Genomic DNA, 27,483 nt, shown 5'->3' with positions numbered 1-27,483 from the left:
GGGCCGAAGATGGCGGAGGAGGGGGCAGCGGCAAGTCCGGGGAGGGGTGGGCCCCCGCTCCCGGACAACAACTAACTTCCAGATCAGTTCCTCTGGAGAAAATGGCTGCTTTGGATCATGGGCTATATGACATTACATCCTTCTGAGGTCCCTACTCTCCTCAAATCCCACCCTACCAAGGGCCCACCCACAAATTTCCAGGAACTTCCCAAGCCAGAGTTGGTAACCCTATCAGGAATTCACATCCGTTCTTATAGTAAAACTAGCGGGGCCCGGCCACACATTGCTGTGGCAATTGTCCTTCTCATCACAGTCTGCAACCCACACAGATGTCCATCCAGGTCCAATGACCCGCAGCATAGCCTTTTGGGGTGGTCAAATTGAATCCCTCTTTCCCTTTTCAATTCACATTGTTATATGGTGGTGTCTTGTTTTTTTTAGTATAAGGTAACCCTTTCCATTCCACAACGGAGCTGTCCAGAGTGCGAATCCCCGCTGTCCATGAGGCTGGTTGACATGCACAGTCCTGGCTTGGGTAAGGCAGAACTGGGACAAGGAGGCTATCCCAGTCAGGCAGCAGAGGCAGGGTGGTGAGACGCTCAGATCGAGGTCAGCTCCCTGGGTTCTTAAAGGGCCATGTGCAAAAGAAGCGGAGCCAGTAGTGTTGGTTCGCCCCCACCCCACGGATTTTCTTAGAAGAAAAAGGCAAACTCCAGCTCGCTTTTTGTAAAAGAGAGCTGTGGCAAATATGGGTGAGGAAGTGGGTAAGTGGTGGTTGGATGTGAGGGAGGGCAGAGTGAGGTGTGTGAGGATGAGCTGGATGTGTATGAGAGTATGTGTGTTGTGTGGTAGCAGTGGGTGAGGCACAGAGAGTGAAAGTTACCTACGTGTGAGGGGGGAACCACATCTGACGTCTCACACAGCAAAGTGTGTATGTGTTTCACTTCCACTCGCATTACCTAACAGTATTACCTATTTACTATTTTAACTGCTCATCTCTGGCCATCTGTGCGAACATTCTAAGGGCATACCAAGCCTTCAGGCCACAGACATGCCGCACGAACATTCTAAGGGTGACAGTTAAACACAGCCAGCTTCATGGGCTGGTGCACCAGGAAAAAGACGTTTTACCTGGCTCAGGTATGGACTTTTGGCGATTTGAAGGTCTGATTACCTGCCCGCAACAGGGAGGAATGTCATGTGAAAATTTGGGGGCGATCCATCCAGCCGTTTCGGAGTTAGGGCATGACTAACAAAATCACTGTTAGTTTTTTATATATAGAAATTATATATCACTTTATACTCCCCACCTTCCCAAACAAAAGGAAATTCCAAGACAAACTTTTACAGAGTTAGATTTCATGTGACTTATGTTCTGGGACATAATAGCTGTCCTGTTTGATTAGACCAATAATCCATCTAGTGTAGCATTCTGGCCCGTTACACACAGGCCAATAAACACTGGTAAAGGATGGTTAAAAAAACCAGTTTTGGGAGGAACTTCACACAGATCCGGCCCCAAACCCAGTGTTATTTTCCCCAAACTGGCTTTTTCAAGAATTACACTATCTGTGAGTCTTTTGAGCGAACAACCAGTCAGGAGGTGCTTTATTTGGCTGCCCTTTCATTTTTTAAAACATTTCCCAACTTACATCTGCATAGCCACACAGGGGCAAAGGATTGTAACATGGTATTATGAGACGTCAGTATGGCTGTGCGGGTTCATGTCTGCATGTCTGCATAGCTATGCATCTGTGGAGGTAGATAAAAAAATAGATGCACCTCTGTGCGAAAGCATGACTGCAATCCGCAATGTTTCTGTGGACTCCAATCACTGCCTGCAGGGATGCATGCAAACGCGAACACAGGAAAGCGAGTTACTTTATCCCAACTAAAACCCACTATACATTTTCTGTGTGGAAAGGGCCTCTTTCTCACACAGTGATTAACCAGCAGCTGTAGAAAGCGAACCCATGCTGCAATTGTGATAAAAGCATTCCTTTGATGTTGCCTATCAGTACAGGTAGTCAGAAGTCTACTGCCTCTAGATGTTCCCTTTAGTGGATGTTCCCTTGTGTAGCCATTGATGGACCTTTCATCCACAACTAGATCTTTTTATAATGTATGGCTGAATTACTAGATTCATATATGTCAAGCAGATATTATCAGATAATAGCATTTCCATGCAACTTTTTTTGAAAATGAAATTAGGAAAAGCATCAATAATGAAAAATATTCCCGTTGTAGTGAGAGCTAGGATTGGTGATATGAGCTTTGGTAGGTTTGTGGAATGAGTGATAGACTACATGGAAGTAAGCAAACCAAAACTTCAGCCTGAGAAAGTAAAGATGCTCTTGGTAGTAATGTGACTTTCCTGAGATGGAAGCTGTTTTCCAGATTCCAGTTGTCTTCAGAATAGTTGCTCCCAAAGACCATCAATGGGGATTCTTCTGTCCATCATCAAGTGCCAAGTTATATGAGCACTTACAGAATGTCATTTTGCAGTATCAAAGTATTGTCAGAACATTTTTAAAAATCTCAGATTGCAGGGAACAGTGAATTCTGCTGTTGATCAAAACTTCAACCAGATAAATCAAAATTAAACCTGGTGCGTGGGTGGGTGGGTGCGTGGGAGGGTGTAAAGTGCCATCAAATCGCAGCCAACTTATGGCAACCCCATCAAGGAACTTGGAAAGAAAGCAAGAAGCAGAGCTGGTTTGCCATTGCTTTCCTCTGCAAAGCCTTCCTTCGTGGTTGCCCTTCCAAGTACTAATGCTGATTAGCTACCAATATCTGGCAAGATTGGATTATGGCATGCTGCTTTCTTGCTCCTAAACCTTGTAGCCAGGTTTATTTATTTCGCTTCACAGAAAGGATGATAGAATGCTTATGAAAGTTACTTCGGGTCAAACCAGACTCATCTGTTTATGAAGCTCCCAAAATATTGTTTTTAAGTAGTGGGATTGGGACCATGGAATGTAAGAAGAAAAAGTCTAAGAACTGTGCTGCTTTCCCAATGCAAAATGATCCTGAGTGATAACAATCTTCCCTTTTGAATACACATCCTGATAGTGTATTGGTAGGTTTGTGTCATTCATTATATGTGATGCTCCTGCCCTTATGCATCGCTGAGTTATTGATACAAATGAACCAATCTAATCCATGAGTGTATCCTTCCGTTTCTAAACATTTTTGTTTGGAAGTATAAATCCAGTGAGTTCAAAGTTGCTTTGGAAGTAAAAGGCTTAGGAGTATACCCAACTTTGACATATTGTATAAGGCTGATAACTCTGCACAGGAAACGCACACAACAAAAATTAAGAACATGAACATGTTATGCAGCTCAAATGGACTAAGCAAGCACAAGTAAAATACAATACAAAGTGTCTAACTAAGATCATGCATTGTATGTTTCCATTTACTTTTATCTCTATACTCTTTCAGAAATGCATTAAGCAACATTTTTCTATATTGGAGATCAAAAGAGGTCTGTGTATAATGTTTTCTGTGGGCAACTGTCCATGTGGTCTGAGATTATATATTCAGAACATCAAAGCTTGTTTCCGACAGTGTATCTCTTGGGCAGATGCTAAAATCAGATGCAAGCCATTGCCAATACTTAGGTTGGGGTATATGTATGTGAAATATGTCCTCACTAGCATGAGTTGCCAGGAAAAATGGTGAAGAAAAGTGAGACAAAAGGATAATGCACATATCAAATATAAAAGGTAATTTAGACTGAGATCCTACTTGGAACTTACATTATTGGCAACTAATGGTGTGATGAAAATTTGCTCTTTCCCCATCTGTGAAATTCAGTGTGGAATGTTCACCAGATGTCATCTGAACATTTGGCAGACATTCACTAAACATGTGATACTGGTATTTGACGTTCAATGGTATCCCATTTCACTATTTGCTCCACTTGCAACTCAACCCTAAACATGTATACTCAACTTTATTTTTGTTGATTGGAATTTATTTAATGCTCATGGAAATTCATATAAGAAGTTCTGTATATCTCATAATTTAAGATGACTTTCATTAAGCTCAGAACTCACATATTTCATAGAGCTCCAGCATGCATTTCCTTTTCTATGCCAAAGCTTTGACCTCCATGAAAATAAAGAGGAAGGGAAGTCCTGGCTTGCAGGAGATATTTTTGTGCCTAAAAACTAAAATTGTTGTGAGATAGTGTGATATAATAGTTAGATGATGACAGGAGAATCCCAGTCAAAATTTCCAAAATTATGAAGCTCATTTGTTAACTACCTGTCAGCCATTCTCTCTCAGTCTAACCTATTTCAAGAGTTGTTGTGAAGCTAAAAACACAATGTATACCACCCTAAATTCTTTGAAAATGGGATCAGATAAAAATGTGATAGACAGATCCATGAATCTGTGTTCAAATTATTTTTACTTAGGCAATTTTCATAATTCTTTTAAAAAATGTTGTGATTTCTCCTGAACAGCCTAAAAAAATGCTAGAGACTGTATTATTTATTCTAATAGGCAAGAAGATTTGTAGATTAGACAAGGAAACATGAGTTAACTCTTGTCACCCTTACCTGACGTGAACATTGGCCAAAAGTGCTGCTGAGGCACTGCAGAGCCAGTGAAAATGAAGGATGGCAATATTAGCCCTGTCTTTTGTCGGCATAGCTGACTCACTCTTGGTCTCTTGGAAAAAACCCTGCACAATTAGCTGATCATTTCAGGGTCAATCAAAATAAGCTTTCTTCTCAAACTGACCATGAAATGTTCTCCTTTCCCTCCACACTTTTTTTATGCTGAGGGTGGATTCTTTCTGTTAAATGGGTCTATTTTCACTGAGTTTGCCCTAAGTATTGACAGAATTAGTATCATTTAGACCTCGGGGAGGTGGGGGGCTCCTTGTAGTGGGTGATTGTAGTGGGTGATTTGATCATTAGGAATATAGAGAGTTGGGTTTGTGACAGGCGTGATGACTGCATGGTGACTTGCCTGCCTGGTGCGAAGGTTGCGGATGTCACGCTTCGTCTAGATAGGCTGTTAGACAGTGCTGGGGTGGAGTCAGCAGTTGTGGTCCACATTGGTACCAATGACATTGGGAAATGTAGCCGGGAGGTTCTGGAAGCTAAATGTCTAGGAGCTGCTAGGAAAAGGTTAAAAATCCAGGACCCCCCCCAAGGTGGCATTCTCCGAGAATGCCTACCTGTTCCACGCCTTGAGGGAGAGCTAGGCAAGCGGAGATACAGGGTCTCAATGCGTGGATGAGAAGGTGGTGTAAGGCAGAGGGTTTCAGCTTTGTCAGGGAACTGGGGAACAACTTTTGGGATAAGGCGAGGCCTGTACAAAAGGGACGGGCTTCACATCTGGCTAACCAAAAGGAACCATTAGGGCTGCTGGCGCTCAACATTAAAAAGGTGGCAGAACAGCTTTTAAACTGATCACTGGGGAAAGCCGACAGGAGCTGAGGTGACTTTCAGTTCGGAGATACAGAGTCCATGGGGATGGCAGACAGAGAGGGAGGCTTTTCTAAATCAACCACATACAAGCGTGGAGCATAAAGCAATGTGATAAGTGATAGGTGTCTTTACAAAAGGCTAGAGGGCAAAACACCATAAATCCCCAGGTTAGGGACAGAGAGTATACAAAGTGTCTCTATGCCTAATAGTAGAAGCATTCGACCTAAAATGGAGGAGCTGGAGTCGCGAGGTTTTTGAAGGAGGACATTGATATAGTGGGCATCTACAGAGACATGGTGGAATGAGAGAGAACCAGTGGGATGCTGTTTATCCCAGGATTACAAGGCTCTACAGGAAAGCTGATACAGGGACCGGGCGTATTGGGGTGGGGTGGCCCTTCTACATCAAAGAGAAAGCATAGTGTCTCATAAAATAGACAATACGCAGGGAACTGATTCCTCTACAGAAGCTAACTGTGGATATCAATACCAAAAGGGGTGAAGCATGGTTTAACATTAGGAATATATTATATCGTCCCCCTGACCAAAAGTGCACAAAGAGGGATTCTAGAGATGGAAAAGAAATTAGAGAGGCCAACAAAACAACCACAAAAAATGTCGTAGTAATGAAGGGGCGATTTTTAACTATCCCCACATAAAACTGGAAAAATGCATGTTCCAAGGTCCATAGTAAGGAGAGAGAACATTCCTGGATTATGCCTAAATGACTGTGGCTTAGAGGGAGCAGATGGTTGTAGAACCAACCAGGGGAGATGTGATCCCTAGATTTTAATTCTCATGTGGGACCCAGGACCCATGGTGCTTGGGGAAGTCCAGTGTTGTTGAGCCGATGAGGTGAACAGCTTAACCACAATGCTGTCAGATTCAAGTATTTCTGACATCTGTCTGAACAAGTGACAACTACTAAGCAGTAGTTAACATTTGCCCTTCAGAAAGGGAAATTTCTCAAAGATAGAGGGGATAGTAGCGCTTGGGAAGCTGAAAGGGGAAAATTAAAGAAGAGTCAAAAATGTCCAAAGGTGCTTGGAGGTTATTTAAAACACAGTCTTAAAAGCTCAGCTGGAATGTGTTCACGCGAGGTTAGGAAAGGCAGCGCCCATGTCCAAAAAAGAAAGCCACCCATGGTTAACAAAGGGAGGTTAGAGGAAAGTATTAGGAAAAAAAAAAAAAGATGTCTTTTTTAGAAAATGGAAGTCCAACTTTAACTGATAGAAAGAATACCAGAGAGAACAACAAATGGTGGCAAAAAGAGAAGCCAAGTTAGCCTTGTAAAGGGGAGGCAAAAAAAAAAAGGATTATGAGAGAACTTGCGAAACTGGCTGCGAACATCAAGACTAGCAACAAACAAGTTCTTCAAAGTACATCAAAAAAGCAGGGAAGCCAGCTAGGGAAGCGGTAGGCCCGTTAGATGATGAAGGAACAAAAGGATGTGCTAAAAGATGACAGGGAGATTGCAGAGAAGCTGAATGAATTCTTTGCATCTGTCTTCACCCAAGATGAGGTGAGGAAAATTCCTGCACCTGAACCAAGCTTCTTAGGAGGTGAGATCCGGGGAACTAGCTTGAAGATAGTGGTAGCGAACAAGGAAGAAAGTTTCTGGCAGCCATTGATAGAAGCTAAATGCTACCAAATCCCCTGGCTCCAGATTGGGCATTCATCCAAGAGTTCTTAAAGAAGCTCAAGCACTAGAAATTGCTGGATGTTCTCACATTAATATGCAACTTTATCCCCTGAAATCAGGCTCCATCCCTGAAGACTGGAAGATGGCCAATGTCACACCAATCTTTAAGAAAGGAGGTCTAGGGGGGGACCCAGGAAATTACAAAGGCCAGTCAGTTTTGACATCTGTTCCTATGAAGTAAATTAGTAGAATCTATCATTAAAGATAAAATTATTAAACATGTAGAAAAAAGCAAGACCTGCTGAGGAAGGAGTCCAGCATGGCTTTTGTAGAGGCAAGTCCTGTCTTACAAACTTACTTTGTGAGTTCTTTGAGGGTGTAGAAACAGACATGTGGATAAGGGGGAACCAGTGCGGACAATATGCCCACTTGGATTTCCAAAAGGCTTTTGACAAAGTTCATCATCAGAGACTGCTGAGAAAACTCAGCAATGAAGGAATAAGAGGGGAAGTCCTCCTATGGATTAAGAACTGGTTGAGGAACAGGGAAACAAAGGGTGGAGTATAAATACAGGAAGTTCCCCCCCTCACAGAAATGGAGAGATGGGCGAGTGGTGTCCCCAAGGATCCGTGATTGGGACCAGTGCTCTTTAACTTATTCATAAAATGACCCACCAGGAAGTAGGGTGGGTAGTGCTTGATGGGCCAAGTTTGCAGATGATACCAAATTATGTAGGGTGGTGAGAACCACAAAGGATTGGCGAAGAGCTCCAAGTGGACCTTTGATAAATTAGGTGGAGTGGGCTAAGAAATGGCAAATGCAGTTCAATGTAGCAAAATGTAAGAGTGATGCACATAGGGCAAAAGAATCCAAACTTCACATACATGCTACAGGGGTCCAAGTGCTATCAGTCACAAGAGACCAGGGAAAGGGATTTGGGCTGCCTTAGTTGATAGTTCCATGGGAATGTCAACTCAATGCATGGCAGCTGTGAAAAAGGCAAACTCTATGCTGGGGATAATTAGGAAAGGAATTGATAATAAAACTGCAAGGATTGTCATGCCCTTATATAAAGCAATTGAGTGGTGCGACCGCACTTGCCAGAGTACTGTGTTCAGTCTCTTGAGTCGCCATACATCTCAAAAAAGGATATTGGAGGAGATAGAAAAAGTGATTAGAGAAGGGCTCACGAGGGATGAGAATTGAAGGATTGGAGACACCTTCCTTATGAGGAGAGGTGGCTGCAGCCGCTTTAGGACTCTTTAGTTTGGAGAGGAAGACGTCTGAGGGGATATGATTAGAAGTCTACTCAAAATTATGCATGGCATTGAAAATGTTGACAGAGAGAAATTTTTCTCTCTTTCTCACAATACTAGAACCAGGGGGGGGGCATTCATTATGAAAATGCTGGGGGGAAAAGAATTAGGACTAATAAAAGGAAACACTTCTTTCACGCTAACATGTGATTGGTGTTTTGGAATATGCTGCCACAGGAGGTGGTGATGGCCACTAACCTGGATAGCTTTAAAAAGGGCTTGGACAGATTTATGGAGGAGAAGTCAATCTATGGCTACCAATCTTGATCCTCCTTGATCTCAGATTGCAAATGCCTTAGCAGACCAGGTGCTCAGGAGCAGCAGCAGCAGAAGGCCATTGCTTTCACATCCTGCATGTGAGCTCCCAAAGGCACCTGGTGGGCCACTGCAAGTAGCAGAATGCTGGACTAGATGGACTCTGGTCTGATCCAGCAGGCTAGTTCTTATGTTCTTATGTTTCAACTTAATTAGATTATTAACCACTCCCAAGCATCTGTAGATGCTGCAGCTAGCCAAATCAGGAACTGTAAACTGACTGGCACAACAGCCCGAGATAGCAGGAAACCAAGGTGGCAGGGACATGGAAGGACAGCCATCGGCAATGATGTGATGTCAGGCCTCTCTAGGAATCACTGGGCACTTTATATCAAAATGACTTAAGTTTCCAGCAATTCCTAGAGAGAACTGACATGATGCTCTCTTTCATTCTTGCCATAGAACAGCTGGCAATTCATGGGCATAGGCATTTTGCACATGGCATTAGTTTAATTTTCATATTACAAAATCATGAGGATCCCCAGTTTAAATTTAAAATGTTTCATGAATGGTGGGGTGCAGCCAGAGGTGAGATCCAACCAGTTCTCACAATTTTTCTAGAAGTGGTTACTAATTTTTTCTGAGTGCCGAGAAGGTAACCTCCCTGCCCAATAGGGACTGGAGGTGCGTGTGTGCGGCGGCACCACTGTTTGAATCCCACCACCATCAGAACCTGTTATTAAAATTTTTGGATCCCACCACTGGATGCAGCTGAAATGCAAGACTCTAAAAGTTCGTGTAAGGTTTCTGATTCTAGTTAAGGATTGACTATGCATACTGTTTTTTCAAAATACCTCTACATACATTATTGTTTTATCTTGCTTACTAGAACACAGCTTGTACTATGTGTGTTGCCTAATAAATCATAAACCTATGTCAACAATATTACAGTTTGCTCTGGAGACAAGTTTTGTTGCAAAGCTTCTGTTTATAGAGATCTGTCCAAAGGCCAAATTACTGAGCATGAGGAAAAGAAAGCCTGCCATATATCTAGTGTTAGAAGTGCAACACCCCACCCCAAACCCCCATTCATACAAATCTTATCTTGTTTATGGCAGAATGAGGTAGCAACTTGCTTAGTTCTCTAGAAATCCTTACACAAACCTTCCTGCTTTGGACCTCATTGCAATCTGTGTACTCAGCTGTCTCCTTAATGACATCTGCCATATGATACATTGAAAAAGGGACAGTTCACATATTAATGCTCATTTTGATTTGCTATGGAATATCTTCCATTAGAAAACTTACAAAGCCCAAGTTTATCATAAGTGACATAAGAGCTTCTGATTTAGACAAACTGTTAGGATTTTATAAGTGCCTGCTTAACTCAGTCAAGCAAGAGTTAACAATTGTCACATGCCTAGAATCACATGAAAGATCTCTGGAAAGATCTCACCTTTCTTCTTCCAGCAAAAGAGATACACTGAACAGACACCCAGACTTGCATAGATAGAGTTTCCTATTCCTATATATAGTGTAAATTTATTTGTTATCTAGTAAAGTTCTACAAAACAACTCAATTGCATCTCTGCCTTATTATTTACTCTGCAAATTCATTGTAATACAACACAATGTATTGCAGAGATGAATAATGAATATGTGTGAATGGTTGGTTTTTCTTGTTAACACAGAAGTGCAGCGGCGTACTGCCCATGGGAACATGGAGTATCCCATGTTCCCAGGTGCATGCTGTTTCATTGTGTGTGTGTGGGGGGGGGGGTGCCGGGTGCAGACTGGGTCCCACACTTGGCCTTTCTCACACTGCAGCAACCCAACCGGTGCTCGGTGGCTCCCCCTGTGCTGGAGTGCTGCTCGCTGCCTGAGCTGTTTGCTGCAGGCCAGCTCCTCCCCCCCCCCCCGGGAGGCTGGGGAGTGCAGGAGCCAGCCTGCCACTGCAGCAGCCATTTGAGCTGCCCCTGAGCCCCGGCCTTCCCCAGCCTCCTTGCTGGCTCCTGTAAGTGGGGCACATGGGAAGCTGGTCATGCCCCTGGGCACCATTTAGGCCAGGTCAGCCACTGCAGAAATTCTAATTCTTGACTACTTGCTCTGAACTACTGGAATTTCAGGAAGTTTAAATGTCCAAAGTAACTAAATAGCTTGTTAGTATGAGGCCTTGGAGAACAAAGCAAAGTTCAATAGTCTTTCAGAATTAGTGTTTTGAAAGCTTATTCCTTAGATATGCAAATGGTTGAGATGGAATGGAAATGTGGTGAAGTTCCAGGGAAGTCGCAACTTTGTTTCAGAATATTTCATTCAAACTGGAAAAAACTTCCAAGATAATATCCCTGACTAGCACAATTGCTGTCTCAAAAAGATATCTCTGGTTTGCTGATAGATTATTAGTGATTAGCAAGTTACAACATAGGAAAAAGGGCTGACATTCACGAGGCTTCATATTGAATGATGAAAAAGAGGATGACGCTGCCTAGGTTTTTTAGATACTACTGAAGGATTCCTCAGCTGTTCTTTCAGTCTTCTTCTCTTTCTAACAGGTTTTCTAGCTGCTGCTAATAAATGTCATACATGATGTCATACGTGCATCAATGGATGTGGACATCTTAACTCATTCTGAACCACAAGGGATAACATTTGTTCCATGTTCATGAAGAAATGCCTAGTTGCACCTGGGTGGCAGAAGACAGACTTCAGTTATATGTGAAAATATGCAAATATCTTGTGTGAAAGCTGCATTGCAGCCTCATATTCATACTAAGCCTCATATTCGTACTTCTTCAGATATACTCTGATGTTCGCGTGTGATAAATTAACCACAGCAGAAATTACAACTGATATAGAGTTCTACAGAAGAAACATGTTATCATTTTCTGTAAATCGGTACACCATAGCATCACATGGGACTCTGCAAGGCTCAAATGCTGTTCTAGCCCAAGTATCCCATTTTGTGTGCAGGGACATCTCCAAAATGGCCATTCAGCACAACACACGATTTTGACTGCAGTTCTGGCTTGATAGACTGTCAAGAGGCTGATTGAGCAATTTCATAATCACTCCAAAGAGAATTTGCTACCAAAACTGGGCCTTAGCAGCCCCAGAAGAACCAGGAGCAAAGCTTCTGAGGCCAGGTTTCTGGCAGGATAGATTAACCAAATGGTGATTGTTAGCAGAACTTGTAGCTAGGCCTAAAAAGGAAAAAAAAACTTTCAGGATTGGGGAAAAGAGTATTCTGTGCTGGTGGGGAAAGAATAAATAGAGTCCAAACCATGACCTCTATTCAAATGAATGCATGTAGAGGGCACCAGGATTGTAATGGCAATCTGCAGTCTATGCATGTTCTATACCAGCGGTTCTCAACCTGTGGGTCGTGACCCTTGGGGGGGCGAATGACCCTTTCACAGGGGTCACCTAAGACTCTCTGCATCAGTGTTCTCCATCTGTAAAATGGATAAATGTTAGGGTTGGGGGTCACCACAACATGAGGAACTGTATTAAAGGGTCACGGCATTAGGAAGGTTGAGAACCACTGTTCTATACAGTCTATGCACGTTCTATGCAGTCTATGCATGTCCTCCATATTTTCCAGTGCATTTCCTCTCCCTGAACAATGAAGAATTGTGGGGAGAAAACCCAGACCTGATGGCAAAAGATGAGGCAGTGACACTGTAGCGTCTGACTTTAAAAAGATCACCAAGCTTTCTTCTCTGGATATTTCATTGCAGCATTTGCAACTGTATGTGTGTTTTCATTCACAACTCTCTAGAGTATGCTGACTGAATGATTATTTATATGTCATCTATTACTAGTGCAGTATGATTAATGTCTAGCTAACATCTGCAGCCTTCTAGGCACGGAATTCAGAAGTAGTGTAGATTATAGACTGAATGAAGAAAGGCCTGTCCTGTCCATATAAGAAATTAAAATGGCATAAAACCAGGTGACTGCAGTCAGAACAATATTCTGCACTTGTTTCAGTCTGTGACATCCTAATGATTATAGATCTGGTCCTCTACTGAACTTCTGGAGAGAATTTGTTCTTTATGATTTTTATCATATGTTCTGCAAAGCTAAAGTATACGATGAAAAAGAGCAGCTGAGACTTACCTTGGCCACTGTTGCTGCACAAGGGTGGGGCAGGGAGAGGGGCAGGCTCAGTGCCGGCATCCAGACCAGCATGGGGTGGGGCTGCCCAACTGCTGGCATAAGCAAGTGACATGCCTGGAGGAGGTGGGATTGCGGCCTTATATGGACAGGACAGGCCATCCTGTGCCTTTTCGTGTCTGAGGTCTGACGGATTCTCCCACCCTCCCTCGTGGGTCTGAGTTTTTTGTTGTTGTCATTCTGGTTATGGTGATTGCTGTTGTTATGTGCATTTCTTGAGGGGGCTGCATTGACACCAGCCTCCTCAGTCCAAAGTTTGGAGGTACACCTGGACTCTTCTCTATCTTTGGAGGCCTAGGTGGCTCATGCGACCTGGGTGGCCTTTTTCCACCTGCGCCAAGTGAGGCTACTAGCCCTATACCTCTCCCAAGCCGACTTAGCCACAGTGATCCATGCTACGGTCACCTCCAGGTTAGACTATTATGCGGGCCTTCCCTTGTATCTGCTCTGGAAACTAAAACTGGTTCAGCATGCGGTGGTATGGCTTCTCACAGGGGCTTTGATTAGGGAACACATCTCCCCTGTGCTTTGCCATGTGGCGACATTGACTATGAATTTATCTGGAGCCCACATTCATACTTTCCAACAATGCAGTGCTGAAATAGGTGGTGAAGAAGTAGCATGAGCCCCTTCTATGTTCCAGCCTGGCTCATAGGTGAGCACCTGATTGCATGAAACCCTGATTCAAGTAGGCTTGCCAACCTCCAGGAAGGACCTGGAGATCACTCAGAATTACAGCTGATCTCCAGGCTTCAGAGATTAGTTCCCCCGAAGAAAATGGCTGTAGAGAGTAGAGTCATTGATGAGATTTCTCCTCTTTCCAAACCCCATCCTTCCCAGATTCCATCTTCAAATCTCCAGGAATTTCCAAATCTGGAGTTGGGATCCCTAGATTCACGTGATTCTTTCCAATTTTTGTAAGTGAAAAATTGTTCAAGCCTCCACAAAAGACAGCACTCATATGGAGGGACCAGTTTACATGGAGGTTATGTGCATGGTGGAGGAAAGAGCTTATCATGCACCAGTTCTCTATTGCACTGTTTTATCACTAAATGTATGGAAGGGCTTTGCGTTTCATAGAACACATTCTAAATCCAGGGTAGAAATGACAATTGCTACCATTATCTAATAAATGCAGACAGCGAACTAAATTGTATTTTTATAGAAATTTGTTGTTTTATATTGTTCAACCAAATATAGCAGTATTAATTTTCCAGCTGTTCTAGTTTTATAACCATTTAGTGCTTCCTCACAGATTTTCACTCAGTCATGAAGTTTTACAACATTATGTCTCTACTTTTCATGCTTATGAGCTGACCTCCAATAACAATAACACAAGTGCTAAAAATAGACATTTTGATTGGAACATGGGTTCTACACAAACATTTATCCTTAATGTTTTAGGGAATATTCTTTTGGACTTCCACGTTTTCTGCCTGGGTATCTTCATCTTCTTGTTCTTCAATGACACACTCCTTTTCTTCATTTTGTACCTTTGCTTGAACCAGCCCATTTTCCATTTTGTAAATCCAGTCCTGAAACATTGAAATGTGAATATCGTCACATTTTCTGGACCCATTTTAAGACAGTAATTCTTCCTATTTTGAGGAACAAAGGGCCCTGACTTGGATGGTCCAGGCTAGCCTGATTTTGTCAGATCTCAGAAACTAAGCAGGGTTGGTCCTGGTTAGTACTTGGATGGGAGACTACCAAGGAATACACAGGTTGTTATTGAACTGGATGGCAATGGCAAACCACTTCTGTTAGTCTCTTGCCTCGAAAACCCTACTGGGTTGCCACAAGTCAGCTGCAACTTGATGATACTTTATACACACATGGGATAAATATACCCAACAACATAATCACAGTTCTACATAGTAATATGTAATTTGCCACTCAGTTATAAGGAAATCTTTCATCCAAATCCTGCACAGCTCATTCACTATCAATATATGATAAGAACAAGAAGTTCCCTCTGTTGTTGTACAATATACCCATCATTCTAGATTTGATTTGATTTCAAAATCAGCAAGCTGAGGTATTATTACAAACATTTGTAAATATGTTGCTGACAGCATAATTAATTTAATATATTTCAGGGTTTTGAAGGGCAGGGAGAAATGTCAAGAAAATGTTTTGACACCTTACCTGGAAGTTTCCATCATGATCACAGAACAAGTCCAAATACATATGTTTTGGGTCTGGTATATCAGGCATTATGGTCCTTCTAATTCTGTAAAAACAAAATTAACGGGGAAGAAAAATGAATAAAAACAAATAATAAGATGGTCCAAAAATTTATCTCAAATGAAAAACATCCCACCTTTACCTTATAGACATTTAGCAATGATTTTTGATACATATTTTATTTTAGCAATTAACAACATACATGAGTGTCAAGGTCACCAATGCCTGGCCATCTCTGAATTCCTCTCATTGAGGGAGTGGAGTCACATGCACAATTCTCCTTCTCCCTCTGGATCATCTCTGCTTTCTTTCTGTACTCTCAGAGAGCCAGACTGGGAGTTGAGGGGGTTTAAATACCACACAGCAGGTCCAAAAATCCCTACTTCCCATCACTCTGATGAAGTTTCCAGGTCTAATGGTAGCTCCTGTGAAAACTTGGCCTCCATTGCCTCAGTCACAGGGCTAGCATTCTTCTCTGACTTACAAGAAGCTGGAGACCCAACACATGCTCTGATGCTTGCTATCCAACTGCCTGATGCCTTTCCTGTGGTAGGCATGGCCCCACCCATCAGTTTGTGGTGACAGCTTTGGGTCTGGGGCTGCATACTGCATCAACCCTGGACAATGGGGCAGGGAATAGAGAACACTATTTTTCAACTTTAGGTTTTCCAACTGATGTGAAGAAAACATGGATATGGGACAATGAGGAATTAAAGTTCGCAGTAAGACTTTCCAGTGAATCACTTTAAAAAGTGTTATGGACCACCCTTGCAGGGAAAGGAAGCCAACCCATCCCCAAACCCAGCCTTGGCAGACACTTGTTACAAGCCAACCCTGAACCAACACCAACCCTGAACCAACACCTGAGACAACATGGCCTTCAGTTTTGGAGGCCTCAGCACTGACCCACCTGCAACCATTTCCATTCAGCTTTCCTTAGAGATAAGGGACAGGCAAGAAAGAAGTGCTTTCCAGAAATGCTTTTAGAAATGCTTTGTAGAAATGCTTATAGTTATGGGTTGACAAGTGGAAACCTGGTCCATAAATATTCCTTTGGCTCCTCATAGGAATTTCCCACTGCCTCAGGCCGTTTCCGCACGTCCTTTTTATGGCGCCCTGGGGACGGCAAAAACGCCGCCCCCAGGGAGCCATCCGCACGTTGCAGCAGCGCCGACCTGACTTCGCTCCCCCTCCCCCAGGGCGGCGTCAGGCCGCCCTAAAAAACAACCCTTTAAAGGGTTGTTTTTGCCGCAACAGCGTGTGCCGCAACAGCGTGTTCCCTCAGGAGAGGCCGGCGGACGGCAGGCGGCTCCACATGGAGCCGCCTCTGCCCCCTTCTCTGTCCCACTCACCTTGTCCCCGTCGTCGGCCTGCTGGCCTCCGAAGCCCCGCCCACGCTGCCCTCCGACCCCTGGAGGTCGGAGGGCAGCGTGGGCGGGGCTTCGGAGGCCAGCAGGCCGACGACGGGGACAAGGTGAGCGGGACAGAGAAGGGGGCAGAGGCGGCTCCATGCGGAGCCGCCTGCCGTCCGCCGGCCTCTCCTGAGGCCGCCCGCACGCTTGCGTGCGAACGGCCTCCGCCTCCACACCGGCAGAATTCTTGCCGGCGTGGAGGCGCCTGGGGGGCCGTGCGGAAACTGCCTCAGTTACAGGATGTAAAGTGCTCTGCTGTCTACCTGGAAATGTCTGATGTCATCGTCATCTCTTCTGGGCTGAGTTGTGATGTGAAGGAGGTGCATTCTCTTGGAAGTCTGCATCTGTGTCCTACTGAGTACTGGCCATGCTTGGAAGGAGAAGGGATGGGAGGTGCTGCACACACCACTTTCAGAGCAGAGAGATCAGTCCAGGTGGTGTTGATTCAAAGTCTCATGTGCAGGTGCTTGCCATCTGTCCCTTTCTTGCTCTGTCCTGCCCAGCACTGCCAATTGCTCCCTCAACTTAATATTTTTGCATACAGGCCAGTCTGGGGTTGATAGCCCTGGCAACCAACTTGTAAAGAGAACTGGACTCCTCACCCATAAATTAAGCAATCACGAACTAAACATGTGGTCTATTTAGTCAATAATCCTCTACAATCCCTACTTCAGATCCTGATTGGTTTGAAGATCTTATATAACTTCCTGCTTCTTGGTAGCACCTAAGTTTTAAATATTCTATCTGTGACTTGTTCGCCACAGGACTTCCTCTGAATCTTCCCCAACTGCCCACACTGCCTATTTCCACTTTCCCCACCTCCAGCTTTTGTCTGTGTCAACAGTTATTTTTACTCTGTGAACTAGAGCTCACCTTACCCTTTTCCAAAGAAGTTCAGAGGAACTTACATGGTTCTTCTGTTCTCCATTGAAGCTTCAGTAACTTTGTGAGGTAAGTCAGACTGAGACAGTGACTAGCCCAAGATTGCCTAGTAAGCATTATGGCAAAATTGGAATTTTCATCCAAATCTCCTCAGTTCTTTTTTGACACTCTAGTAAAACTCTCTCTCTCTCTCTCTCTCTCTCTCTCTCTCTCTCTCTCTCTCTCATAAAAAAATTAGTTCCCCACATTCCCTCTCACTTTGCACAAATTCAGTCATACTCTAGTATGACCAAAGAAAAGAATCTTGGTTAGGATTGTAAACACACTACACTTTGAGTACCAAAGCGAACTTTGTATGTTCTTCATATAGAGCATGGCTGCCATTCTCTCCTTCCATATTTGTATACAAAATGGAAAGGTATGTATAAATCTTAGAAAATAGATAATAAAAGTACAACACCACATTTATCTGCAGTCTTGAAGAGATACTGAAATCAGCCTACCACTTCTGACAGTTGGTGGCCCAAGCTCCACCCACAGGAACCCACAGGAAGGTGCAATGAATTTTTGACACATGTGCGGCACATCACAACAAGCATTTTACAAGTTAGAAAGATTGTTGTCAAAATCAGCACTCGCCTTTTCAATCTGCAAACAAACATCAGAAGGGTAAATACTACCAGGAATGTGGTCATTACCAAAGTCAAAAGGATTACAGTGTTTGTCTCTGAATCGATATCACAGGAATCTGGAAGTAATCACAAAAGTATTCACCAAAATAATGACCATTAGAAAGTAATCTCCAAGTATATTGAAAAACAGAAACATCAATTTGTTAAACGCATTTTTACCAATTGATTCGTTTGGAAGAGACATTGAACAACTGTATTGAAAAAATAAAACTATCATTCTTTTCAGTTTCACAAATAATTTTATATTATTGAATAGAAGCATGCTGAAGTCTGCTGAAGACAAAAGAACGGGTTTTGCTTTCACACTCATCCTTCCTTGGTTGGCAGATTTTTAAAAAATTCCTTATATTAGCAGTTATACTCTGCTTTAACAAAAACAATGGCATTGGAAAAGGAAAACCTGCGAGTTGAGTCTTCACATGTAACATCTGAACTATCACACAGATGCTTTTTGAGATTTATTGATACATGATAATGGGTGCATTTAATGGAATCAGTTACTTGGGCTGGAGATAGCACTTAGCAAAATGAATCTGAAATTATATTAATGTTTCTGTTCTTTCCTAAACTATATTCTGGAGCATATGTTACATTTCCTGCAGGGATACCTTTGATACAGATTTGCCTTTCATGACTAATTCTCCTTACTGCTATAGCATTTGGAAATACCATATAATTTGGGGCCACTGTGAACTCCTACACTGATAATCTACAATCCTGGTGGGTGACCACAGGAAGAGCACAGAGTCCTTCCAGATAGTCTGATCTTTATGCTTTTTCTTATGCAGTGTTCATGGCAGGGAGAAAAAATTATTTTACTGTGGAAAAGAGCTTTACTTTCAGCAGTATCTCCATAGCAATTAGTGTGCTCCAGCTGTTAATCTCTCTCCTAATTTCTGTTTACATATTCTGTGGAGCGAGCAGTTAGAGAGATTCTGCTATCTGAGTTTGAGGTGTTTCCCCTTCATAGGCTGTCCTAGCATTTCCTTAGAGCAAAACAGGGACCTTGAATTGAGAAACAAACATGTGCAATGTCAACTCCAGGTATGAAGGAGTTCAAATTCATTATCCTGAAAGGGGGTTAGTTAAATATAAAGGTGGTACCCTGTGAAAGCACCAGGTTGCTACTGACCCATGGTGTAACGTTTATTAGGCAGACTGTTTACAGGGTAGCTTTCCATTGCCTTTCTCATTGCCTTCATGTACACTTTACCCCCAACTAGTTGGGAACTCATTTTATTGACCTAGGATGGAAGGTTGAATCAGTCTTGAGCCAGCTACCTGAAACCAGCTTCCATTGGGATTAAACTCAAATGTGCAGAGCTTTTGACTGCAGTACTGTAGTTTACCACTCTGCACCATGGGGCTCCTTCAAAGGGGTTAACCAAAAGTGCCATTAATGGTACTGAGCTGTCAGAAGCAAGCCTTTCTGCAGCCTCTGGTAAAGCATCCCATGCATAGCTGATAATGTTAGGCCTCTCGTACACCAGTCACCTGTTCAAAATTCTGCTTGGTCTTCCTGGCCAAGAATACAAGGTTAGGCAATGATAAACCAACCCAGTGCAGCTTTTCCTTCTATGGGTGACTTTTCTAAGCAGCTGAAGAGCTCTTTATTTCTTCAAAATCTCATATAGTGGAGGGAAATTCCCAAATTATAAGTACTTTCCATGCATAAACTGAAGCAGAGAGCAAGCAAGTAATATCAGTGATTTGGGTAGAACAAAGCATACTGTGGACACATAATTAATGACTTGCAATATAAGTAAGGAGATCTGTATCTTAACATTTACTCTGATAGACAAAATCTTCAAAAAGACTGAAATTTTCATAATCATATTTCTTTTACCTATGGCACTGCCATTCTTCCAAAGTGTTTCATTTCCCCATTCACTAAAGTAAGCAACTGTGTTACAATTCTTCGACCTTTCCACCCTGAGTCGAGATGAGTAACACTTTGCAGGATCAATCCCATGGTCTTCAATCTTGCAACATTTGTCTTTGCTGGACTGAACACAAGTACAGTCATTAATACTTCTGTTCAATGCATACTATTCTCATTTCTGCTTATCCTAATAGAATTGCAGCAGCACCAAAAATTAGACAGCAAACTACTTAGGTTTATAAATCAAGCAATCATTCATCCAATAACCATTCTTCCCGAAAAAAGAAAAAGGTTAAATCTAGGGTGATAGATGGCTGAAGCCACAATTACAAGAGTGACTTCCAGATAGAGATGAGACAGCTACTGACTTAAGACTATTTATTAGCAATTTTCCTTGGACAGTGTCAGTAAATCAGAGGCATAGCTGGGCCATACTACGCCCGGTGCACACTCTGTGTTTTCTGCCCCCCCCTCCATGGTGCCCTTCCCTCCCCTGCCCTCTCCACACTTACCTTAGTCCAGCCTGGAAAAGCAACCTGTTCCCTTCAGGCTGAAAATAGCCTGGTGGGAACTATACTTCCCATGAGACCTTCCTTCTCCAGCCTGCACTGTTTCAATAAGGTAAGTGTGGGGGCAGGGGGGGACCATGGGTGTGGGGTGGGGAAGTGAGATGCCGGGGGAATTTTCCACCCCCTGGCATGCGCCCAGTGCAACGCACGCACCCCGGCCCCTTGGTAACTCTGCCTCTGCAGTAAAGAACTCTGTTTCCCCCAGCAAGCCTTAGCTAGCCACAATGACAATGGTGAAGTTCAAAAGTAACAACCATAAAATACCAAGCACTCTTCCCACAGAGGGAGAAGGTGTGGCGAAAGTACTTTCAACGAGCAGCCCGTGTTTCAATTAAAGTTTATATTTAAGAGAGGCCATGATTCAAAGTCTGCTTTGCATACAAAAGGTCCCAAGTTCAGATCTTGGGATGTCCAGGTAAAAGGACTTAAATTGCAGGTGTTCAGAAAGATATTCGAGAGCTTGAGCTTTTAGGACTGTTGCCACAGTAGACAACACTGAGCTGGGCTGATCAATTTTCTGACTCACAATAAAGTTTGCTATGATTGATCCATGTATTAACTCCTTTTTTTGGGTTATTTTTATTATACCAGCAGACCACTGCCCAAAGTGAAACTATGCTGGTTTGCTAACTTTAAGTGGCTAGATGAGGAAAAATATACAAGATGCTGGACCACATGAAACCCTGCACAGCTTAATGCTTTGCTCATACCTTGTGTTTCCCACTGAACCTATCTAAACCTGATCATCACAACAACAGCACAAACATGAGATCAGATCCTGCTAACAAAATTTCAGAGGGCAAGCTAAGATTCTGTCTCCATGTATTGTTGAAGACTTTCACGACCAGAATTTTCTGGGTGTTGTGGGTTTTCCTGATTGTGTGGCTGCGGTATGGTAGTTTTTGCTCCTAGTGGTTTCACATGTGTCTGTGGGGAGAATCTTCAAAGGCATGTTACTGTGTGTTTTGAGAGATAATAATGTTTTCAAAATAATCTGCCAGTTCATTACAGTGCAGCTCAGTTGATATAACTTGCACCAGGCAAAGCTGGCCATTCACCATCGAATACCACAGCTAAAGAATATTTTGTGATGGCATGATGGCAATTAAGAAAACTTGTGTTGCAAGCTGTTATTGACATCACAACAGTAATTTCTTATAAGGGTCATGAAGTGCTTCTTAATGTGAAACTAGATGGGAAATACTAGCAATAAACCTTGACTTCTGGACAACGAAATATTTTTTTTCTCATAGAGAAGAGAAAATCTACCCACCTTCCATTTTTGGTCCAATGTGCTTTTGTACTGGAATTCCAACTCAAAACATTGTGGATGCTGAGGTGGATTCCACTGTACAGTTACTTTGTCATCTACCCATTGGAAAGTGACATTTTCAGGTGGGCTGGGCTTAACTGTAGAGATAAAATCAATACAAATGATGCACTTTGTGCAAATAAGCAATTAGAAGATATGGAAGATAGCATTACAAGAAAGTTCATACTTATTGCTTATCTTCCTCACATGCTTCTTATAGATACATATGGTAATTTAGTAATTCAGAAAGTTTTTTCCCTTCTACTGATCAGTATAACATTGTTCTATGCCCCTGAACAGCCACAATATTTTTTAAAATTAAAGGACCAAACTGGCTTGTAGCAGAAGCAGGAGACAGAACACATATGTTGTAGTGGGCTCTTCCATTTGAAACAGCCCAACCCTCAAGACCCTCAGTTTTGCACATGCTGCAGAGAACACATGCAACTCCCTATCTCAAGGGCTGTCTCGTTCTGGCTGTTGTGCGTTTTCAGGGCTGTGTGGCCATAGTCTGGTAGTTGCCATCTTCATAGGCATATCACAGTAAGATGTGCTTCTCTCCATGGCATACATTAGGAGCAAAAACTACCAACCATGGTACACAGCCCAGAAACCCACAACAGTCAGTTGATTTCGACCATGAATATTTTCAACAATATGTTGTCTCTTTCATTTCATCAGAGAGAGCTGATCTGGGTCTGCAAAGGACTGTGCATGTGATTTGCTTTCTCCATTGCAGTGAATGGGAATAGCTCATGAATGATTGGAAGTCCTCACCAATGACTGGGAATGTGGGAATCCTCACACCCATTAAAAATCATGCAATCAAGACCTTTTTCAACAGAAATCTGAGTTAAGTATGCCTGATTTTTAAATGAAAAGGAAGTCTCTTTCTTACAGGGCTTTTACTAGAATATTTCTGGTCACTGGAATTGCAGTGCACATACATCTTGTTTGCATATAGATGTTTCTGTCATAATCAAGCCAACATGCATAGGAGGCGGCAAGCAGTAGGCAGGAATAGCATGCTCGTTTCCATTCTCCTTGTGTGATTGTTAACCTTGCGCTTAGATATCTAGACAGGGCCACTTAAAGGCATAATTAGCAAACTGGTTTTGGTGGGTTTTACGGGCTGTGTGGCTGTGGTCTGGTAGATCTTGTTCCTAACATTTTGCCTGCATCTGTGACTGGCATCTTCAGAGGTATATCACAGAGAAAAGTCTGTTACACACTGTGTCTAGCAACAGACTTTTCTCTATGATACACCTCTGAAGATGCCAGCAACAGATGCAGGCAAAATGTTAGGAACAAGATCTACCAGACCATGACCACACAGCCCAGAAAACCCACCAAAACCCACCAAAAGCCGTGAAAGCCTTCGACAATACATAATTAGCAATTTTTTAGTAAAAAGTTTGTTTAAAATTGGGTAAAGGTCTTGGAGAATCTAGTTAAGGAAATCTAAGGAAACATTAGTACTGGATCTGGAGTTGTCTTAATATCTGTCCATCCGAAGATGACCTTTTCAAATAATTAAGAAGACCATGCTGTCAAATCCCAGTCAACTAATGGCAACCTCATCTTTGGAGCATTCCAAGTATCAGATAAGCAAAGATGGTTTTTGCCTTCCTGCATGAAACAACTGCAGTCTTCCTTAATGGTGTCCCATCCAAGTGCTGACCATGACTAGCCCTGCTTAGCTCCCAAGTGCTGACAAGCTCAGGTCAAACTTGGCTAATCAGACTGATACAAATAATCACAAATAATTAAAAGAAGAATATCGGCCTAAATATTGAGGAGAATCATGGAGAACAAATTCGTTCCCATATTTATAGTTTTTGATCATGTCAGGCAGGTTCTGACAATCAGACACTGGAAAAGCTAAGTGAATGTTACATGGACGGTCATAGAAACTTTCAGCACAATATGCTCACTTACTGAACATGCGAATGTTTTGTTCATCAGAGTGATGATGTTCCTTCCCAGCTGTATCATTGATGAAAATATAAAAATCTTCCCCTTCAGTCTTGAAGTAACATCCAGTATTATATCCTTTATTAAGTATATAATGAGGACATTGTTTGAAATCCAGTTCATCAAATCTAGAATTTAAATAGTGACATTAAATAATGTGAAAGGGAAAAAATCCCTACAGTTAGAAGTGGGATGTTTGACAGTGTCCCAGTCTGGCTCTATCCCCTGCAAAAGAGGAGAGTCAGACCTAGTGCCTGGAGATGCACATCCATAATAGCTTTGGAGGAGGAGGAGGAGGAGGAGGAGGAGGAAGAGGAGTTTGGATTTATACCTTGTGAGGTAGGTAAGGCTGAGAGAGTTCCAAAGAACTGTGACTAATCCAAAGTCACCCAGCAGGAATGTAGGAGTGCAGAAACACATCTGGTTCACCAGATGAGCCTCTGCCACTCAGGTGGAGGAATGGGGAATCAAACCCAGTTCTCCAGATTAAAATCCACCTACTCTTAACCACTACACCATGCTGGCTCTTTTTAATGATATGCTGTTACCTGCCTCTATCACTACCAATGTTATTTATCAGGAAACTATATTTACATAGCCAAACTTTTGAGCATCAACAAAGTTCTCTATTGCTAAGGATTTTAGGAAGCAATGGTAGGATAATAATACCCTTGAAATGACTTACTTTATTATGTCTTCATTGGTCATAATAAAGGTATTACATTATTGTTGCTGCTGGATATTCTGGAATATATGGAACCAGTCAGGGCTGGAATTTTAAGGATTCTTGGTCTGTTTTTCTTCCATTTTACAGGTTTCTCAGTCAACAGGACACAGTGGGAAGAGGACAGCTCTCCCAGGCAACGGCACCAGGCCTTTGGGGAAACACTAGACCCACCTGGCCAATCACATTTCTCTCATAGCCATGGACTAGCTGAACATGGACAAAAAGATAAAAAGTTGGCCATTCATTTGGTTCTGGTTTTGCAGTTGTTCTTCTATAGTTGTTTTAAAAATTGTTCTGTGTTGTTTTCATGGAGGGGTGTGGTTTCATGGAGTTCTCAAGTGTTACTGAAGTTTTGAAAAAATTGTTTGTTCTGGAGGAAATTTCTGTTAAGGTTTTAATAGCAGTTAACTACAGGTGAATATTTAAATCGTTTTTAAAAACACAAATTAAATTTCAGTTCAGTGTTCTATAAAAATCCAAGTAGAATAAAGTTTGGGTTTATAAAATAATAAGGCCGTTTCTGCACGGGCATTTAATGGTGGCCTGGAGACGGCAAAAACGCCGTCTCCAGGCCGCCATTCGCACAGGGGGCGCAGCTGCATTGCAGCTGCGCCACCCTCGCACCGCCCGGCCGGCCCGAAGCCGGCGTTTCCCCAGAGCGCTGGGAAGCGCTCTTGTTGGGGAAACGCCGCCTCGAAGCTGCTGCCGAGCGAACGGCAGCGGCTTCGCGACGCCTCCCCCACCCGGCACTTACCTTGTCCCCGGGCCTCCGCTAATGGAGCAGGCGCGCAGGGCCAGGGGGGCGTGTCCCCAGGCCTCGCGACGCGCCGGAGGCCCGGGGACATGCCGGGTCGGCCGGGCGGCGGTGCTCCGCGGCGCCGGCTGCCCAGCTGTTTTCAGGACCGTCCGTGTGGACGGTCCTCTTAGTGTTGCCACTGGTCGGGTCGTGCCAGAAACGCTGACCTCGCCGCTTCCGCATTCGCAAGCGGAAAGTTCGGCCTAAGAGACTGGGAGGTTTTTTTTAAATTAACCATAGGATTTACTTTTTAAAAAAGTATTAGACTAGCCTGAACTTCAAACAATTGAATGACTAGAGATTAATTTTGGGGGTGAGGGGGTAGAGGGATTAGGCTTCACGTGTAGATTTAATAATCTAAGGTTTTTAAAAAGAACGCCATACTTCCATGACAGCTTTTAGGTTAGGAAGTCAAACACAGCTTTGTAAACATTATTCAATAAAAACAAATGTTTTTAGGTTGTATGAATTGTAAAAAAAGACAATTGTGTAAAGCTGAACACACTCAAACAAAGTCGACTTTATGGGAAAGGAACGAAGTTTATTGATATATGTCGCCCTAAATACAGGGTGCTAGAACTGAGGGTTCTTGCCCTCAGTCCCAGTATATATGGGGTGTGCGGGCGGTCCAAAGGAGAGGTGGGTTTGAGGATCAGGAGAAACGAAACTGAAACTTAAAATGGAAACTGGGGTAAAAGTCTGTAGGACCTTGGTCCTGACAAATTGCAGGTTAATGTTCAGGAGGGGAAGTAGACAGAAAAGATCAAGGGTAACATGTTGGTGAGTAAGTTCAATAGCAGATTCCAAGTTCAGCATAGCCTAGTACCAGCTAGTTTAATTTGCTGAAATGGTCTTAGGGCGGGGGTGGGGGTGGGGGCCAGAATGAACTAATATATTTCACTGAGATATTCTAAGCTGAACTGCATCTTTCTATTAAAATAAATTTAAATAAGATCTCAATGTTAACGTCATTTTATTTAAAAAAACAATTATTTTTTATATTTTTAACTGGAATAGATTGTCAGTGTGAGACATCTTTTCACTCCAGTCTCTCCCACTCACATGGTTCTCCTTTCCCTGTTTTCTCCCTTGCATTGACTCATTGCTCAATAGGAAGTCTCATCTACTGTGTGACTTGAAAAACCTTCACCTTGCACCTGCCCTTCCTTTACAATACGTGTTGTCATGTTCTCACTAAGTTACTGTTCAGAAAGTAAAGAAAAGCTTATATTGCTTAATGAAAAGGTTAAAGGGGGATGTATGCGGAAAGGTTTATTTGGAATACTGTTTCGTATCTCTAATCAGAATCTCCCATTGTCAACACTTACCGATAAAACATGGACACATTCCTGTCAGGAAAATGTTGTGTAGCATTCCATAAGACCGTTGTCTGCTCACCATTTAAATTTATTATTGAATATTGTACAGTAGGGTTTCCACTGGCATCACTCAAGCCTGTTTTCAATTTAAAAAGATGTACATCCTTTCTTGTAATATTGGTTTCACATTTGCTATCTGTTGATATACATCTCATAAATCTTTACATTTTATTATTTTTGATTATAAATTTGATTATAAATTTGATTATAAATAAATCACTTCAGTATTTTCAGAATTCAAAAAATTCTGTGCACAGTAGGAAAAACAATGAAGAACCTAGAATTAGATCCATGGGCGACACAGGGTTATCCATGGATTCAGCAAACATTTCCAATCATGAGGACCATGACATCTGACAAACTATTGCCAAACTTGAAGGAAAGAAGAAGAAGAAGAAGAAGAAGAAGAAGAAGAAGAAGAAGAAGAAGAAGAAGAAGAAGAAGAAGAAGAAGAAGAAGAAGAAGAAGAAGAAGAAGAAGAAGAAGAAGAAGAAGAGTTTGGATTTATATCCCCCCTTTCTCTCCTGCAGGAGACTCAAAGGAATTTACAATCTCCTTGCCCTTCCCCCCTTACAACAAACACCCTGTGAGGTAGGTGGGGCTGAGAGAGCTCTGAGAAGCTGTGACTAGCCCAAGGTCACCCAGCTGGCGTGTGTGGGAGTGTACAGGCTAATCTGAATTCCCCAGATAAGCCTCCACAGCTCAGGCGGCAGAGCTGGGAATCAAGCCCGGTTCCACTTAACAAGATGAGTACAATAGAGTGAGTGGCAGTTAGAAAATAAACATAAACTGCTCCCTCCCATGACCATTCAGGAAAACATGTATACACTACAGAT

General features: G+C 42.7%; 1 protein-coding gene across 1 annotated transcript in view; it reads right to left on the bottom strand.

The window, feature by feature from the left end:
• Nucleotides 1-14,183: 14,183 nt before the first annotated feature.
• Nucleotides 14,184-27,483, bottom strand: part of CRLF2 (cytokine receptor like factor 2) — a 28,492-nt gene continuing 15,192 nt past the window's right edge. Inside the window, exons 2-8 of the mRNA XM_048494101.1 lie at nt 26,597-26,723; nt 23,710-23,873; nt 21,733-21,869; nt 19,855-20,014; nt 17,956-18,064; nt 14,984-15,068; nt 14,184-14,370 (exon numbers count right to left, since the gene is read on the bottom strand). Of these exons, the coding sequence (XP_048350058.1) occupies nt 14,236-14,370; nt 14,984-15,068; nt 17,956-18,064; nt 19,855-20,014; nt 21,733-21,869; nt 23,710-23,873; nt 26,597-26,723 (917 nt within the window). The 3' untranslated portion in view covers nt 14,184-14,235. The remainder of the gene's footprint in view (nt 14,371-14,983; nt 15,069-17,955; nt 18,065-19,854; nt 20,015-21,732; nt 21,870-23,709; nt 23,874-26,596; nt 26,724-27,483) is intronic.

This window comes from Sphaerodactylus townsendi, linkage group LG04 (assembly GCF_021028975.2).
Source record: "Sphaerodactylus townsendi isolate TG3544 linkage group LG04, MPM_Stown_v2.3, whole genome shotgun sequence".
Classification (NCBI taxonomy): Eukaryota; Metazoa; Chordata; class Lepidosauria; order Squamata; family Sphaerodactylidae; genus Sphaerodactylus; species Sphaerodactylus townsendi.
This window is presented reverse-complemented; position numbering and strand designations above follow the sequence as displayed.